This window comes from Oratosquilla oratoria, chromosome 15 (genome assembly GCF_046742065.1).
Source record: "Oratosquilla oratoria isolate Oo_2021 chromosome 15, ASM4674206v1, whole genome shotgun sequence".
Lineage (NCBI taxonomy): Eukaryota > Metazoa > Arthropoda > Malacostraca > Stomatopoda > Squillidae > Oratosquilla > Oratosquilla oratoria.
In genome coordinates this window covers 67,016,608-67,036,607 of record NC_134791.1, presented here as the reverse complement: position 1 = coordinate 67,036,607, position 20,000 = coordinate 67,016,608, and the positions used below count along the sequence as shown (strand labels likewise).

Sequence of the window (20,000 nt, the reverse complement as noted above, 5' to 3'; positions counted from 1 at the left end):
TCATCAGGATCTGTCCAGGAAGCTGTACTGCCACCAAGACCACCACATTCCCCAGAACCACAGAAGGCATCATCTACTTCTGAGCAGCCTCCCATTTATTCTAAACCACTAGATCCTGCTAACTGGCCAACCATTCTGTCTGATGCATTTAGAACGGATGCAGTAGGTAGAGGGCCATTTCAGATTAGTTCTGATTTCACATTTCCCAAAAAAGAAGACGGAAGAAGTTTTCATTATCATTATTTTTGTAGAACATTGGTTAATGGAGAAAAGATGAAGCGGACTTGGCTTATCTACTCAAAAACAAAAAATGCTCTCTATTGCTTTTGTTGTAAATTATTTCAACCAAAGAACAAAAGTTAGTGACAGAAGGACTGACAGACTGGAAAAACATAGGCACACTTTTGAAAAGTCATGAAAGCAGTCCAGCACACATAGCGCACATGGCAACCTGGAAAGATTTACAACTCCGTTTGCAAACTGGAAAGACAATAGACCAAGCTGAAAGAACACTATTGGAGGCTGAAAAGAGGCGCTGGAGAGATGTCCTGACTCGCTTAATCGCCATTATCCAATCCTTAGCCGAGAGAAATCTTGCATTTAGAGGTTCATCAAACACGTTACACCAGCAGAATAATGGGAATTTTCTAAAAGAGGTGGAGCTGCTTGCTAAATTTGATCCTGTCATGAAGCAGCACATTGAGCGTGTTGAGAGTGGCCAGTTCAGTCATTCCAGCTACCTTGGAAATATCATCCAAAATGAACTTATTGCTTCAATCAGTACTAAAATAATGGACACAATGGTGACTGAAGTTAAACAGTCCAAATATTATTCAATTATTTTGGACTGTACTCCCGATGTAAACCATCAAGAACAGATGTCAGTCGTCATAAGGACTGTCAAAATGGACAAGAAACCAGAAATTAAGGAACATTTTATGGGGTTCCTTGTAGCTTCTGAAACAACAGGTCTTGGTTTGTCATCTCTAATTATAAAGAAACTGACGAAACTGAATATTCTCCTTGAAGATTGCAGAGGACAATCATATGATAATGGTGCCAACATGAAAGGGAGAAACAAAGGAGTTCAAGCCAGACTTCTTGAGAAGAACCCTCGTGCACTCTATGTTCCATGTGGAGCACATTCCCTAAACTTGATGATATCTGATGCAGCAACAGCTTCAATAGATGCCACTAGCTATTTCGGCACTGTTTAGAAACTGTACAACCTATTTTCAGCCTCACCACAAAGATGGGCAATCCTAAAAGATTATGTCACTGTTGCACTCAAGACCTGGAGTGACACAAGATGGGAGAGCCGTATTAATAGCATAGAAGCTGTGCGGTATCAGGCCTCTAATATAAGGGAAGCTTTGTTGAAGGTCAGGGAAGTGTCTGATCCTCTGACCAAGGTTGAAGCCCAAAGTCTGGCAGAAGAGGTGGGGTCATACCGATTTATCATTTGCACAGTCATATGGTATGACATTCTACACATTGTGAACCATGTCAGTAAGTCCTGCAGTCTCATAAAATGCAGCTTGATGTGGCAGTTGACCTCCTTACTAAAGCGAAAACATCTCTGACTAACTACAGAAGAATTGGATTCACTTCAGCTCAAGTCTCTGCTAAAGATATGTGTGAGAAAATGAATGTAGAGGCTGTACTCAAAGAAAAGAGATTAAGAAGTACAAAAAGACACTTTGCTTATGAGGCCGCAGATGAGATCTGCAATGAAGAGGCTAGAAATAACATTCTTTAATGTTGTTGTTGACACTACCATTCAATCCTTAACTGATAGATTTAAAACTCTGAGTGAAGTAAGAGACCAATTTGGAGTGCTGCTCAATTTCCAGAAACTGGATGATCAGTCATTGAACAACCAGTGTGACAAACTATGCAAGACATTAACCTCTGGAAATGAAAGTGACATTGATGGAAAGGAACTGGCTATGGAAGTTAAACACTTACCAAGTTTGCCCTCAGACGAAATGACTGCTCTTGAGCTCCTCACCTTTATCCACAAAAAACATTTTGAGGAATTGTATCCCAATCTGTGGGTTGCACTGAGAATTGCCTGTACTCTGCCTGTGACTGTGGCCTCAGCAGAGAGGAGCTTTTCGAAGCTGAAACTCATCAAGACCTATTTAAGATCATCTATGGGGCAGGAGCGACTCAGTGGTCTTGCAATAATCAGCATCAACCATGAAGTGGGGAAAGACGTGTTGTATGAAGATATCATTGATGATTTTGCTAGTAAAAAAAAAAGCCAGAAAGCAGAGATTTTGAGCCCAATACAATGCAGTTGGTGGTGGTTTGTATTCAGAGACTGTGATGTTAAGTTACTACTATTTTGGAGTGTGGTTTGTATTCAGAGACTGTGATGTTAAGTTACCAATATTTTGAAGTGTGGTTTGTATTCAGAGACTGTGATGTTAAGTTAAAATAAATGTTTAAATAAATAAATATGGTGTAATAGTTACTTGCATCCTTTAACACCATCAAAAGATATAGAAATCGTTTAATTACTGTTTGGCAAACTTCACAGGTATAAATGAAATACCAATCTGTCTAGCTCTCTAACTTTTGAGGGCCCCTAACTGCCTCTTGCCTAGGGCCCCCACAAAGCTAGAAACGGCCCTGCAGTTTGGTGTAGAGTACAATTCCCCGAGAGGAAGGATAGGATTAGGTAAACTTGGATTTTCTCGGGACTTGTTTATTGGAATTGTAATGCGAATATAGGAGACCTAAACCGATGTCTTGGCTGTGGAACAATTCTTTATGCATGAAGGATATAATAAACATTTAATAGCACCACGACTAATTTGGTATATGGATATCTATAGATATTTACACATACATATGAGAGACGTAATAATGTCAACAATTTTATATTTCCATAATGCAAATTCCAGCGGGGTGACAATATTAAGAAATTGACTTATAGTGCGCAAATTCTACAGAAAACGAATTCTTCAATGCGTGAATTTGCTACACTCTCACGTCCCTAACCTCACCACTTTTGGTTACCCTTTCCAGCTTTCTTTCTTTTACTTTATCGATTTTTTCTTATATCGTGCTACCATGTTTCTATTTATTCCAGATGCTATCAAATAACGCATCCTCCATTATTTCTACTTTGTTCCTTCACCACTTAGTATTTCTATCATTATAAATAACATAATCATTACATTACTATACTACGATTATTGTTACTATTCTTTTTTATTATCATTATTACAATTAATCTAATATTACTACTATAGTTATTATTATTATCATCATAATCTTTATTGAATTTACCATTACTCTTATCATTATAGCTAGCATTATCATTATTATTGCATTTGTTTATTATTTGTTACAATATGTAATGGCCACACTTGTCGCCAACTCTGGCAACACGGAGAGGTAGTGAGGTCCCACATATAAATGCCCACTGCTCGTTTGTACACCAATTCCTTTAAAAAGCAGATCTGCGAAACTAGTCAGGAACAAACTCAGACTAAGACACCTGTATTTCCTACCCCACTTACGCCATACACACACACACACACACACACACACACACACACACACACACACACACACACACACACACACACACACACACACACACACTTTGAAAGAATACAAAGAGCAATTACATAACTAGCACCAACACTCTCAGAACTATCATATGAAGAGAGACTAACAAAACTTGAACTACAGACATTAGAACAAAGAAGAGAGAGAGGATTACAAAGGATTACAAAGGCAAAGCATGCCGACAGGAGACCTTTTGATCCATATCTAGGTCGGATGCAAAAAAAAAAAAAAAAAAAAAAAAAAAAAAAAAAAAAAAAAAAAAAAAAAAAAAAAAAAAAAAAAAAAAAAAAAAAAAAAAAAAAAAAAAATCATATTAATAATAAATTAAAACTATAACAATGTAAATAACAATTAAAATACATAAATAAATGCATTGGTATAGTTGAATAACAAACAAACAGGTAAATAGTAAATGATAATAAATTGACATATAACTAATAATAAATGAAAATCAGACAGACAAATTATAACAAAACAGAAACAAATAATATAACATAAATTATAATAATTACAGCATCTTACTTAGGTATTTATCTAAATGATTCTTAAAGCTTCGAACTGAACTACATTGCACTACCTGTGCAGGAAGTTTATTCCATTCATTAACTACACGGTTGGCAAAGTTGTTTCTACCTACTTCCAAATTGAATCTATTTCCGGACAGTTTGAGACCATTGTTTCTTGTCTGATTCTCATTCAATGTGAAAATTTTGTCACTTTTGATGTTGTCAATTCCCTTTAAAATCTTAAAGACCTGTATCAAGTCACCTCTGAGTCTACGCTTTTTTAGGGAAAACAGATTCATGTGCTTAAGTCGATTTTCGTATGATTTATTTTTGATATTTGGAATCAGTTTTGTGGCTCGCCGTTGTACTTTTTCCAGTCTGTCAATGTCTTTAATGAGATTCGGTGACCATACGGAAACAGCATATTCCAAATGTGGACGAACTAACGATTTATATAGCTTGTTAATGAGTGATGGACTTTTGAAATCAAAAGATCGCGCAATCAATCCCAGAATCTTATTTGCTTTCTCAGAGGCTGAAATACACTGCTTGGATGATTTGAGGTCGTTACTGATAATTACGCCGAGATCTTTTTCACTATCCACTTTTGTTAACGAATTTCCAAATAACTTGTAATCGTACTTGCTGTTATTTTTACCTATGTGCATTACCTTGCATTTACTTGTGTTAAATTTCATTAGCCACTTTTCAGACCATTGCTGTAATTTATCTAAATCCTCTTGAATATCTAATTGGTTTGAGTGATCATTTGCCACTCCGCACAGTTTTGTATCATCAGCAAATTTGGAAACAGTAGATTTTAGTCCATGGTCTATATCATTTATATATACTATGAATAGAAGTGGCCCAAGAACGGAACCCTGAGGAACTCCACTTGCAACACTTTTCCATCCAGAAGTTTTTCCATTTAAAACAACTCTCTGTTTTCGACCTTTCAACCAATTACTAGTCCAACCTAATAGGCTACCACTTATTCCATGCAAAGCTAATTTAGTAAGAAGTCTTTCGTGTGGGACGGTATCAAAAGCTTTTGCAAAGTCTAGATATATTAAATCTATATTGTTTCTTTTGTCAAAATTCGAGACAACTGTGTTGTAGAATTCGAGTAAGTTAGTCACGCAAGAACGTTTCCGTCTGAAACCATGTTGGCTATCATTTATCAAACGGTTACTTTCTAAATGATATTCGATAGCATCTCTGATGATAGTTTCCATTATTTTTCCTACGATCGAAGTCAAACTAATAGGCCTATAGTTATTTGGTTTCTTTTTGTCACCTTTTTTGAATATGGGAGTAACGTTAGCTAGCTTCCATTCTCTTGGGACATCTCCGGATATGATGGATTTCTTGAAAATAATTTCTAATGGAACAACAATCTCATTTTTCATTTCCTTTAAGATTCTTGGATGCCAACCGTCAGGCCCTGGTGTTTTATTAACTTTGAGTTTGTCTATACACCTTTTAATTGTTTCTTTTGTTATATTTACCGTAGTGAGTAAGTTTACCCCAGACTTTTCACAGGTTTCAGTTTGGAATTCACTTTGAGGTGTTTCGTTTACGAATACCGAGCTAAAATAATTGTTTAAGAGATTACACATTCCTTCATTTGAATATTCAAGTTGACCGTCAGCAGATAATAGTGGACCAATGTGATTCCTAACAACCTTTTTATCTCTAATGTAACTATAGAATTCTTTGGGATTCTCTTTGGATTTCTCAGCGATGTTCATTTCGTATTGTCGTTTTCTTTTTCTTATTGTCTTTTTTAAATCTCTCTGTATTGATACATAACTTTCATAGTCATTAGATGCACCCGAGCACTTATATTTCTTATAAGCCTGTCTCTTTTTAGCAATACTTTTTTCAGTTTCTTTGTCGAGCCACTTTGGGCGAGCCTGATTTGGGGGACGTCTGTCCTTAAAAGGAATGTAAGTTTGAATCATCTTAGTGAGCGTATTTTGAAATATTTCCCACATCTGATCTACAGGCCTTTCGTTTAATTTTTCCTCCCAATCTGTAAGCTGAAGCTCCTGACGTAGTTCTATGAACTGAGCTTTACTGAAATCGGGTATTTTAGAAGCACAAGTATCTATTCTAAAATTGTTTAGGAGTTTGAATCTGACTAAGTTGTGATCGCTATTTGCAACAGATTCACCGACTTCTACATCAGTTGCCATGCTTTCGCGGCTAGTGATCAATAAATCGAGTAAGTTTCCATATCTTGTGGGCTCTTTTACATGCTGAATTAAGTAATTGTCACCAAGAAAATCAATCAAGCGACTACCTATATGGCCATGTTCAAGGGTCATCCAATCAATGTCAGTAAAATTGAAATCACCCATTATTTATAGAATCATGAAAGGCATAGAAAATATTGATAGAGAGGATCTAATAAAATGGGATAGCACAAATACAAGAGGACACGGAAAGAAAATCAAGAAAGACAGTTACAGAAGAGACCTGAAAAAGAACAGCTTTCCCCACAAAGTAATAGACATATGGAACAAGTTGGACGAAAAAGTGGTGTGTGCAAAAACAATACATGAATTCAAAAATAGTTTGGATAAAATGAGATATGAAGACGCAATTATGAAAGGGATGGACATCCCTGACAGGGATGATCTACTTAATTGGGACAGTAGAAATACAAGGGGACACAAGAAGAAACTTAGGAAGGACAGTTACAGAAGAGATCTGAAAAAGAATAGCTTTCCACATAGATAGATACATGGAATAAATTGAAAGAGAAAACAGTGAGTGCTAAAACTATACACGACTTTAAGAAAGAACTGGATGCGGAAAGATACAAATGCAGGTTCCCAAGAACACATCTCTTCTCCCGCAAAATACAACTAGGTAAATACAACTAGGTAAATACACACAATGACTCAATGGCGCACGGTTGGTAGAGTCCCCGGCTGTCACTACGGCGGACCGGGTTCGAATCCTGCCCAGGGCTCAAATAATTTCAGTATCGCTGCGCTGCGAGTCATTACTCCAACTCTCGCGGGCGGGGAGTTTGGGGTTTGTGTGCGTGTAAGGTCACAGCATTACCCATAGATAGGTTATATATGAGCTCTGAGCTCTCTTTCGGGAGGGAAATAGCTGTCGATCACAAGTACAACACGTGATCAAAGACCATGGTGAATCACACACACACACACACACACACACACACACACACACACACACACACACACACACACAAGTATATTATACATACATACATACATATATATATATATATATATATATATATATATATATATATATATGAACTCTCCTATTGGGATTCGAACCCTCGCCTGAGCGGCTTGTTTTTTATAAGGTGAAGACCGTACCTACACGCCACCATGACCCTACAAAAGGGAACGACTTAGTTCGAATCCCAATAGGAGAGTTTATATCCAAATATCTTAATGACACAAAAACAATATTATATATATATATATATATATATATATATATATATATATATATATATATATATATATATATATATATATATATATATATATATATACATATATATATAAAGCTCACGCCAGAAGACGATTTGCCGCAACCAAAGTCGTAACATTCCCTTAAGTGTTTTTCTAAATATAGAGCTATAATGAAATTAAATAATGAACGAAAGGTTTTACATTAGAAAGTACCACTCTTACTATTACGCAGTTATTCCATAATCTTTAATACATCCTTTTTCTCCATACACCGGCTTATGAACAGCGTATTACCAATCCAAGTTACACAAATGCAATCAAATGATTACACAATAGATTCAGAACATAAAATGGACACTACTTAAAAATGACAACATACTGTATAGGTCTTCTTGAGCGTTCATTTAAAGAAATACTTCACTTCTAATATACTGACAATGAAATTTCGCTCGAAAAAATATGAATTTCACTGTACCATTAAAGTCGTAGTAAAACTGGTAGTCTATATTGGAATTCATATAATTACCAACAAATACGATAGGCAAGAAAAATAAGATATATGAATCATTACCAGGTAGTGCGATTTTGTTTTGCTACTCTCCTTAAATCTCTTCATCATCGCTATGACTCTACCTCTAGCTCGCTACTTTCCTAAAGGACAGAATCCCTGGTCATCGGTGACGAAACAAAATCACCGAATTTCTTTCCACATGTTACTAGACGGTTTTACTAAGTTGTAAGCGTATCGCATAACCTATTATGTGCTAATTAGACCATCCTCAAACCCTACTGGGCTTTACCGATGTATACAGCTGACATTTGTAATTTATGTGTGGGTCCTGACCTCTGCTTAATATAAAATGCAGCTACTCTTCTCAGATTGCCAGCTCCTTCGTCCGTCAGTCTTGTCAGACCGGTCAGCTTATCCTCTAGTCAGTTAGTTGGCCACTCTGTCTGTCTGTCTTAGTCATCGAGAGGAGTTTGGTACGACCAGTATATTATATTATATTATATTATATTATATTATATATACATATATATATATATATATATATATATATATATATATATATATATATCAATGTCATCGAGGACTAGTTTCCGCTACCACTGTCAAGACGATGATTACAGAGATGCGGTGTGTGTGTGATTCACCATTATCTTGGATCATATGTTGGACTTGTGATCGACAGCTATTTCCCTCCCGGAAGAAAGCTCAGGGCTCATATATGACCAATACATGGGTAATGATGTGACCTTACACGCACACTCACACCCAACTCCTCGCCCACGAGAGATGGAGTAGCGACTCGCAGCGCAGCTATACTGAAATTACTTCAGCCCTGGGGAGGATTCGAACCCGGACCACCGTAGTGGCAGTCGGGAGCTCTACCCCTGCGCCACGAGGCGCGTGCGTGTGTGTGTGTGTGTGCGTGTGTGTGTGTGTGCGTGTGTTTGTGTGCGTCTGTGTGTGTGCGTGAGTACATGAGTACATGTGTGTGTGCGTGCATGCGCGTGTGTATATGCGTGTGCATATACGTGTTTGTGTTAGCACGAGTCAATGTCAAAAGAAGCGTCAGTGGGAAGACTGGTAAACGGTTTTTCAACTTCCGCATAAGTGTGCTCGTGGTGTCAAGTGCACGTGAGTGTGTGAATGTGTGCTTGATGAAGGCAAGGTCTAAATATACAGGTCAGACCGTTTGAATTATTGTGCGCAGCTTCTGACGTCATTAGGCTGGGTCCGTTTTCTCTTTGTGAAACACTGAAGAAAACTGTGAAACGCCAAGGAAGACAGGAACTATAATATTTTATATATTATATATATATATATATATATATATATATATATATATTATATATCATATATTCATATATATAGACAGGAACTATAATATTTTATATATATTTATATATATATTTTATATAATATTTGTCAGAATATAACTAATTGCGTGGAGCGGTGCGAGCGAAGGCAACGTCATTCCCGAACGACGCACCAGCTTCAACTGACAGCTATAGGACCCGCGAACCCCACTTTGAACAGCCAGGTGACGTTCACGGGCCCGCTGCGCCAACTCCCTCGAAATTCGGTCGGAAGTGGTTAGACCTTATATCCTTAGATCTTGAATGAAGGCAGCGTAGTAGCGTGAGCCCATGTGCTGCCCGTGAGTGGGCGGGCACAAAAACGTCAAGGCACTGCGCGACAATGTGATCGCGTGCCGACCCATGCATGCCTGGGGGCGTATCTACGACACAAATCTTTTTATGGAACTTTTCATGTAATATTGCATGCAATACATAATGCCACCTTACATAGTTACACTGCAAATAAGCACCTGGTAGTTCTACTAACATCAGGATTTGAGTCCATATTTACATTTGTGCAATCTGCATTTAATTCAAAGCATAATACTGTTAGCGTTGTAATAAACTTCTAAATTTTTAAACATTACTGTTTCTATACTGAGCCTCTGAATGAATATGAACCGATCAATATAAAACTCAGTCCAGCCTCCGATCTGAAGCTGCATAAAGCGCGGTTCACACGAGCAATGTTTCGGCATCAAGTTCCCATTTTCTCGGCATCTTTTTCCCGCTTTTATCGTGTGAACCGCAGTTCAGACGAACAAGCGGGAAAAAAGCTGTCGAGAAAACGGGAACTTGGTGCCGAAACATTACTCGTGTGAACCACGTATAAAACAGCTAGTCTATAGCTGCAACAAAATAATTAATGTTATTGTGTCGACGGGGTTAAAAAAAATTTTTATAACACAAGCCCACCGGCTGCGCCGGCCCGGCTACGCCCCTTTTTAGATAAATAAAATATCAAAATCATATTGCTTTTCATTTCTTGTCAACATCTAGCTGTTCTCGCAAGTCATCTATATAGGCGATTTGTGCTGGTGTTAAATTTCCGTTCAAAACACCCTTTTTATATTTTTTTAATTCTTTTTTTTCTTTAATTAATAACTTTTTTTTTCTACTTGCTTTTCTTGTTTCAAAACTTTGCGAATTGTTAAAGCTTTTGCTTTGGCCTCTCTCCGTTCCTTTCTAGCCTCCTTCTTCTTCATTCGTTCTTCTTCTTCTTCTTCTTCTTCTTCTTCTTCGAGTTCTTCTTCTTCTTCTTCGAGTTCTTCTTCTTCGAGTTCTTCTTCCTCTTCTTCGAGTTCTTCTTCTTCTTCTTCAAGTTCTTCTTCTTCTTCGAGTTCTTCTTCTTCTTCTTCTTCGAGTTCTTCTTCAAGTTCTTCTTCTTCTTCTTCTTCTTCTTCGAGTTCTTCTTCTTCTTCGAGTTCTTCTTCTTCGAGTTCTTCTTCTTCGAGTTCTTCTTCGAGTTCTTCTTCAAGTTCTTCTTCGAGTTCTTCTTCTTCTTCTTCGAGGAGTTCTTCTTCTTCTTCGATTTCTTCGAGTTCTTCTTCTTCACCGCAGTTGGCGGTGTAACCGATTTACCCCCAAACGCCTCTCGCCTCAGGAAAAAGAAATAATTGTAACAGAATTTTTTTATTTGTAATAATTCCCCATCACCCACAATAATTTACAGTGCCGTGGCTTTGGATGGTGTCGCAGAGGATGTCCTACAAACACATGAAATGGGATTGACTATCACTACAACACGAACGGTAATTATGAAACATCGAATTTTTAAAGTCAATTAGCCTTCTATCCGCCAGTCAGGCAAAAGCAGCATCTCTGGTGGAAGTATTGTACAAGTTTCTCGGACATTATAATCCGCTTTCTTTGACATTCGGTAGAACCACTCATGTTTTGCCATGCTAAAACACGAGTGCTGACAGAAGACTTTTCGGCCTATATCGAAGTCGGGCGAAGAAAAAATGTTCACCTGCTCACTATCCGCGTCATTGGGATTTTCATCCTGTCGACACCAAGCCTCACCACGATGTACGCTCCTCATAGTCTCGGTTCTCCTCCACTTCGTCCCTTGATGTTCTTCGTCTAAGATCTTCGTCAATATTATCCGTCCATCTTTTCCACGATCTTCAGAGTGGCCTTGGGCACTCTGGGCGCCACTGCAAAATCCTGTGTACTCCTTCATCTTGAGGCTTTCTCTTTACATGGCCGTACCATCGTAGTTGTGATCTTTCAATGAGTTCAACGATAGGTTCTATGCCAAGGGCTTCCCAGATTGTGGTTTCCCTAACCCTGTCCATCCCGCCGTGTAACTCCATAAATCAATCTGAGAATACGCATTTCTGTTGCTTGTATTCTACTTCTGGTTTTTGTTGTGGTAGACCAAGTTTCTGATCCATACAGAAGTATAGGACGTAGAATGGTAGTGTACAAGACAACTTTAACTCTTGATGGTATGTGTTTGTCTTTGAAAAGCGGGTAGAGGAGGGTTGTGTTTGCGCCACATTTCTTTATCCTTGATGTTATTTCATCCTCAATCTTACCTTTGTTGTTCACTTCCACCCCCAGATATTTAAGGGATGACACCTGAGGGAGTGGAGTATCGTCCAGACTGACATGGCATTCAATTGCTTGTCTACTGATAGCTAGTACTTCAGTTTTTGTCGGATCTCATCCTGTAACTCGACCACACTCCAGGATGCCACACTGATGTCGTTGGTGTACACATTCTTTCCACCGGCTCCACCAACTTTTCTGATAACAGAGTCCATCAACATGATGAAGATCAAAGGCGAAAGGACGCTACCCTGTCTAACGCTACATGTCACCTCAAACCAATTCTCACATCCCTCTTGTGTCACTGCAGAACTTTTACACGTGTTGTACATTGCCTTGACATTCTCCCTCAGCTTTTTGTTAACTCCATAATAAGGGTCTGCTAGTGCTTGCCACAGCTTTCCACGGGGCACTCTCTCAAAGGCTTTTGTTAAATCAATCTTTACTTTATCCGTCCTCTTGTACCGTCTTGGGCGTCGAGGGGAGAAAGAGTTTTCTGTCTCTGGCAAGATGGACGGCTTGGATGGGTGGGATGTTGTGGGTCTTCAGGGTTTCTTTCACACCCTCAATCCAGGTCTTCCTTGGTCTTCCTCTTGCCTTGTAACCTGATATTTTCTTATTGTATGCTTTGCTGGCAAGTTGGTGAGGTGCCATGAGTGTCAGATGTCCAAACCATCTAATTATTTGTCTCTGAATGTAATGGAGGACAGGTGTTGTTCCCACCATTTTTCTGATCGTGGCGTTTCTGATCATGTCCCGTCTGGTCTTGTTGACAGCTCTCCTCAGACATCGCATCTCACAGGTGGTTATTTTGCGTTCTAGACTTTTGGTCAGGGTCCATGTCTGGCACTGATATGTCAAGGTGGGGATGAAGATGGAGTTAATGAGTTTGGCTTTGGTTTCAATAGGGATGTTGGGATGTTTGAGGAGTGGGGCAAGCTGGTAGCTGAAAGTCACAAATAGGGGCTTGTTCCACTCCCAGCTCTTCTCAATCAGCATTCTTAAAATGAAGATAGGATCAATGGTGTTCCTATTTTATTTAAATCCAAATTGCGCCTCATTTACTTTCTCTTCAACAACCGCCCATAACCCTCTTTCGATGATTCTTTCGTAGATATTCAACGGGTGACACAGGAGCGAGATTCCTTAGTAACTTTCACAAGAATGACGGTCTCCTTTCTTAAAAATGGGGCAGATCAGGGCTTTTCCTCATTCTGATGGTATTGTCTGTTGTTCCCAGGAGGCCAGTATTACTCTGTGCACCCAAGTGATCAAAGTTGGGCCCCCATACTTTATCAATTCCACTGGGATTTGATCTGTACAGGAATTTTTCCCGTTTTTCATGCTCTTGATGGCCTGCTCGACTTCTCTTGTAACATTGTCACAATTTTCCAGATCTTCGTTGTCTGCTTCCTCTTCAACTTCTGAAAACTCCTGTTCTTCATCTTGATCAACATTTAATAGTTCGTCATAGTACTCCCGCCATCGCTGGGCAACCTCCACTGGATACATAAGCAGTGTTACTTGTTTATCCTTCATAGATTCGATGTTGCGTCTCTCCTCTTTTCTGTATGAATTTGCAACATTATAGATTAAATTTCTTGTCCCTTGTAGGTCAGGCTCCAGATCTTCCGCGAGCTTCTCCCATTTCTCCCCCTTTGCCTTTCTTTTAGTTCTTTCTGCCTCATTTCTAAGGATCACATATTCTTGTGCAGGGATGACCCGTCATCCAGGAGGTGCTCAGATGAGAGGGAGGGTGGGAGGTGTGTGGAGTGTATTTAGGGATGAAATGGGTGGGAGTGTTTTTATGCCTTTCCCTTTTTGGCTACCTCCCTTGAAAGGGGGAAAAAGCCTTGGTATATGTATGTATGTATGTACATATTCTTGTCGAATTTCCTCATTTCTCGCTCTCATCTATCTTCTGTATGCCTGGTTCTTCCGCAGGACTGCCGCCTTAACGTCATTATTCCACCATGGTGTCTCTTTCGGCCTTCTCCCTGTGTGCTTGGAAGTATTTCCTCTGCAACTTCTTTGATGTTTGTCTTAAAGTTGGACCATTCTTCTTCAACTACTCCCAGTGGTATATTTTCTGTTGGTATCCTAGATCTCACTGCTTCGTTAAATTGGTCTTTGATGCTAGCGTTTGTAAATTTCTCTGTTTTATATCTGGTTTTATGCAGTGGTTTATTTGGTGGAGGTCGTTTCAGGGTAAACTTTGCAATTAATAATCTGTGGTCTGAGTCCAGTGTTACGGATGGTAAGACCTTTACGTCCTTGAAAATACGTTTGTCATTTGTAATAAAGAAACCAATTATAGACTTATCCTGGTAACACTGTGTTTGCCTGTTCCAGCGGTACCAGGTCCATTTATGGGCATCTGTATGCTTGAAAAAGGTATTCATAATCGCTAGGGTGTTTCTTAGGCAGAAATTCAGAAGCAATTCCCCCTCTTCATTTCTATCCCCTAAGCCAAAACCACCTATAACTTGCTCTAGATTCCTTCTATCTGATCCGACGTGTCCATTTAGATCATTCATAAGCACGAGTCTTGTTTGTGCCGTCACGCTGTCAATTTTATCTTGAAGTGTTTGGTAAAATTCAAGCTTTTCTTGTAGGGGTCTTCCTTGCTGTGGTGCGTATACCTGAATTATAGTTAATTTCTCTCTCCTGATGTTTAGTGTTAGTACGATCATTCTATCATTTACTTAAAAACATTGTACGTATTTTATAAAATAAATTTACCAGAAGATGTCTGAGGTATAGGCGAAACGTCGTAATGTGTTAGTTTTTAATATCCAAATAATCGTGAACCCGTTCAGGAATACTGTGTATTCTCTCCCGTTCTCAGAGAAAAAAAAAATAGCGAGAAGAGTAGAAAGTCTTAAGAAAAATATCACCAACGCTGAATATGCTGTGATATCAAATTGAATATATATATATATATATATATATATATATGTATCTATATATATATATATATATATACACACACACACACACACTAAAACCCACTGTTGATTGGATTCAAGAAAGGAAACAAGTCAGTGATCGAAACATACGAAAATCGTTATTTCCTTTCTTTTCTTGAATCCAATCAACAGTGGGTGTATTTACTAATGTGTTACGACATTACTTGGCAGTGATATATATATATATATATATATATATATATATATATATATACACATACACACACACACACACACGATGTTCATTCCAAAAGTAATGCCTCCTATCTTTTTATTCCGCCCGAAGGGATCCGAGGGGATTGGAAATTGCATTGTTATGACTGAACTTATGCTCATGACCTGAAAGTTTCATCTCTTTGTTGCAGATATTGATGATGTGACACTCTAAGAGAGCAATCCCTGTCATGGACGTGCGTCAGGAGCAGAGATGCGTCATTGAATTCCTCCATGCAGAAATTTTTTTAACCAATCAACATTCACCGGCGCCTGGTGAACGTTTACGAAGCTGATGCAGTTGATGTCAGCACAGTTAGGAGATGGGTTCGTCGATTTCAGAGCGTCGACAGAGATGTGAGTGACAAAGTGGGCTCCGGACGCCCATGCACAGCCACCACCCCGGCCGGAAAACAAAGTGCGCCTCGATCAACTCATCTGCGCTGATCGGCGGATAACGGTGAATGAAATGCGTGTAGAGTTGGATGTGGGTGTCAGTGCACTGGAAACGATGTTGTCATCCCTAGGATACAGCAAAGTGTGTGCTAGGTGGGTTCCACGAATGCTCACGTAGGACCAAAAGGACCACCGACGGGATGTCTGTCAGGACTTGTTGGATCGGTACGAAGCCGAAGGTGATGGATTCTTGGACCGCATTATCACTGGTGACGAGACGTGGTGTCACCACTACGAGCCGGAGTCCAAACGGCAGTCGATGGAATGGCACCAATCACACTCCCCAGCAAAGAAGTTCAAGACGCAGATATCTGCAGGCAAAGTGATGTGCACCGTCTTCTGGGTCAGGAAGGGCGTCATCCCCTTGGATTTCTTGGAACCAGGGGCGACTATCAACTCCGACCGTTACGCTGAAACGTTGACCAAGCTGAAGGCCCGGATTGCCCGTGTAAGGCCAGAGAAACATTCCGTTTGCAACACGACAACGCCAGTCCACACACAAGTTTGAAGAACACGGAATGTGTGACAAAGTTTGGCTGGACGGTGCTGTATCACCCACCGTATAGTCCCGACCTAGCGCCGTCAGACTTCCACTTGTTCGGACATCTGAAGGACACATTACGTGGGCAGCGTTTCCCCAACAACGCCGTAATCACAGCCGTGAAAAAATGGACTGCCTCGGCAGGCGCTGACTTTTACGACCGAGGCATCAAGGCTCTCGTTCATCGCTGGCAAAAATGCATTAAGAATGGTGGTGACTACATAGAAAGATAAATTCTGGAGCACAAAAGGTCGCTCGTTTTAATGGTGCCACTCCCGTCTTCGTAGGTCTTAAATTTTTTGAGTTAGAAAATAGGAGGCATTACTTTTGGAACGATCCTCGTGTGTGTGTGTATATATATATATATATATATATATTATATATATATATATATATATATATATATATATATTATATATATATATATACATATGTGTGTGTGTGTGTGTGTGTGTGTGTGTGTGTGTGATTGCTAGTTCTGCTTTTTGTATTTTAAGACATTCTCTTTGTGTCTTCACTTGGTCTTATTGTCTCTATTGAAACCGGAGACGATTTCTCCGTAGGAGGTCATCTTTGCTGCCAAATCGTGATTTCGAGTCTCTTGACTTTTCTTCAGTGGCTTAGTGGCAGTCTCTATATTAGAGTTGCTACTGAATTGAAATGTCAGCTGGATGGTATCTAAGGGCTAGACTAGCTGTGTTGTCTACTCGTCGTTCTTATTGTTCATTGGTTCGTACGATCGGGTGATCTCTCCCTGTGCTCGTGTTGGCTTTGTCCGGCAACAGAGTTCCTCCTCATGCTCAGTAGCGCTAACAGGTCGGACGTCTGGATGTTCAAACTAGAGTTCATATCTTTGATTAATAGTGCTTCTAAGATGGAGAGGCGATGGCTATCTTGGCATGTCGTTATGATGTTCGTATTTTTCACCATTATTTCTCTTGTGAGGGTTGTTTGATGTTCCTGTCTTAAATGGTTTTTGGGGGCCCCACAGTTCCCTATTCTGCAATTAAATCTAAAACGACATGTGACTGTTGGACTGGTTCTTTTTTTAACGTTAGGGCTGTTACGTAACAATAAATGGCTATTATTTTATTTTATCTTTTTAATTTATTTATTTATTTATTTATTTATTTTTTTTTTTTGCTTTTGTAATAAATTATGATGTTTAATGTTTTTCTGTGTTTGTTGGTTTTGCGTTTCTCTTTACAATTTTTTTCATTATTCTCACTTCTTTGTATGCTGAAGGGAAGTATGCCCAATAGTATATTTTAATTTCATTCTTTTACTCATTTTTTTCTTTCTTTGCTATGTGCCAATGGTCGATAATTTTTTTTTTTTTTTAGTAACTTCATCTATATTTTGTTTGGTGAAGAGGAGAAGAGGAGGAAGAGAATAAAAATAAGGAGGAAGAGGAGAAGGAGGAGGGCGATAGCAATGTTGGAAGGACAAAAATGTTGGAGAGGACGGGGAAGGTGAATACAGGGGAGGGCGGGACAAGAATGTAGGGGAGGGTGGAGAAAGAGAAAGAGGAAGTAGAAGAGATGGAGGAGAGTGTTGTGAGGACGGAGAATGAAGCTGAGAAAAGGGAGGAGAATATGTTAGAAGACGTGAAAGAGAATGAGAAAATAGTGGTGGGAGGAGACGAAAATAATCGTATTGGTTGAAATCAGAGGAAAAGCGAGCCGGTAGAGGGACAAATGTTAAAAAAGTGAGTGTGAGTGAGTGAGTGAGTGTGTGTGTGTGTGTGTGTGTGTGTGTGTGTGTGTGTGTGTGTGTGTGTGTGTGTGTGTGTGTGTGTGTGTGTGTGTGTGTGTGTGTGTGTGTGTAGAGAGAGGAGAGGAAAAAAGATTATGAAAGGAAGAAAAGGTGGGTGAGAGTAGTGGTTCCTCGCCTGAATGGTGTGCACATCGATCAGGATCCCGTTCAGGCCTGGGTACTGATCCTCTAGGGAATAAAACGGGCTGGTAATTGCCATACGAACATCTAAATGGGGGGTGGATGGTTCTCAATAAGAATCCGAGACACGGAAGAAGGTAGAGAGGGGACAGAAACGAAGGAAAAAAAAATTAAGAGTAGGTGGTTTACGACTGGAAGGGAAGTGGGGAGAGATGGTGGGTAGATTGGATTAAGATAATAAAGTATTATATATGGAGAGTGGTAAGAGAGAGAGAGAGATAAATCAGGAGGCCAAAGAAATTTTGAAGAAGGACGAAAGAGAACGGGAGAAGAGGGGGGAGGGAGGAAGAAGAAGAAAAGAAGAAAATCAGGACAGATGAGACGATAATATATTAATAGAATGAAATGTGGAGAAAAGTTAGTATAACGAAACTGCGGAGGGCAGAAAATTAAAAAATGGGTAGAGATGAAGACGAAAGACGAAGATGAGGAAAGGAGAAAGAGGACCAGAATGAGACAGGGGTAAAGGGAGCACTGGAGGTGAAAGATATGTTACCTGGCCAGAAGGAGGACAAAACCAAAATGCTTCTTCTTCCTCCTCCTCCTCCTCCTTAATCGAAGGGTTAACGAGCATCTTTTCCTCACCTTGTGCAGGCCATGTTAAGTGTGTATGTATATATATATATATATATATATATATATATATATATATATATATATTTACATACACACGTACAAAACGGCTTGACAAACTGAAAAAGTGTTTCTAAAAAGAGACAGGCTTATAAGAAATACAAGTGCTCAGTTGCACCTAATGACTATCACAATTATGTACTGAGAGATTAAAAAAAAAAAAAAGACAATGAAAAAACGAAAACGACAATACATGAATATCGCTGATAAATCCAAAGAGAATCCAAAAGAATTATATAGCTACATTAGAGATAAAAATCTTATTAAGAATCATATTGGCCAACTATCATCTGCTGACGGTCAACTTGAATATTCAAATGAAGGAATGTGATATTTAAAAAATATATATTTTAGCTCAGTATTCGTAAACGAAACACATCAATGTGAGCTCCACACTGAAACCTGTGAAGAGTCTAGGGTGAACTTACTACGGTAAAGGATTTACAAAGGATTACAAAGGTGGAGCATGCCGACAGGAGACCTTTTGGTCCATATCTAGGTCGGATGCAAAAAATATATGGTGATAATAAATAAATAAGTAATTAAACAAATAAAAAATATTATTATATAAAAGATAAGTAAATAAATAAGTAAAATTAAATATTAAACAAACAGGTAAATAAGAAAATAGATAATAAATGATAATCATTGAAATAATAATAAACAGACAATAACAAACAAGCAAATAATATAAAATAAATGGCAGGCATTACAGAATCTTGTTTAGGTGTTTATATAAACGAATCTTAAAGCTTCGAACTGAACTACATTGTACTGCCTCTGCAGGAAGTTTATTCCCTTCATTAACTACACGTATGGCAAATTTGTTTCTACCCACTCACTTCCAAATATATTTCCTGAGAGTGATTTATTTTTTTGTCAATTTTGATGATGTCAATTACCTTTATAATCTTAAAGACCTGTATCAAGTCACCTGTGAGTCTACGCTTTTTTGGGGGGGAAAATAGATTCATATGTTTTAGTCGATTTTCGTACGATTTATTTTTGATATTTGGAATCAGTTTTGTGGCTCACTGTTGTACTTATTCCAATCTGTCAATGTCTTTAATGAGATTCGGTGACCATACAACAACAGCATATTCCAATTGTGAACGAACTAACGATTTATATAGCTTGTTAATGGGAGATGGACTTTTGAAGTCAAAATAGCGCAAACAGTCCTAGAATTTTATTTGTTTTCTCATAAGCAGAAATACATTGCTTAGATGATTTGAGATCATTACTGATAATTACG

At 38.8% G+C, this 20,000-nt stretch overlaps 2 protein-coding genes across 12 annotated transcripts in view; one reads left to right on the top strand and one right to left on the bottom strand.

Annotated features, from left to right (window-relative positions):
- LOC143033485 (zinc finger MYM-type protein 1-like) overlaps positions 1-1,508 on the top strand; it is a 2,919-nt gene extending 1,411 nt beyond the window's left edge. For all 3 annotated transcript variants that reach the window (XM_076198975.1, XM_076198976.1, XM_076198974.1), the window contains one exon: positions 1-1,508. This exon is cut by the window's left edge and continues 89 nt beyond it. In XM_076198975.1, coding sequence (XP_076055090.1) covers positions 444-1,217 — 774 coding nt within the window. In that variant the 5' untranslated portion in view covers positions 1-443 and the 3' untranslated portion in view covers positions 1,218-1,508.
- Positions 1-20,000, bottom strand: part of LOC143033486 (protein FAM135A) — a 1,114,982-nt gene that overhangs the window by 889,688 nt on the left and 205,294 nt on the right. The gene's annotated exons all lie outside the window — the stretch shown is intronic.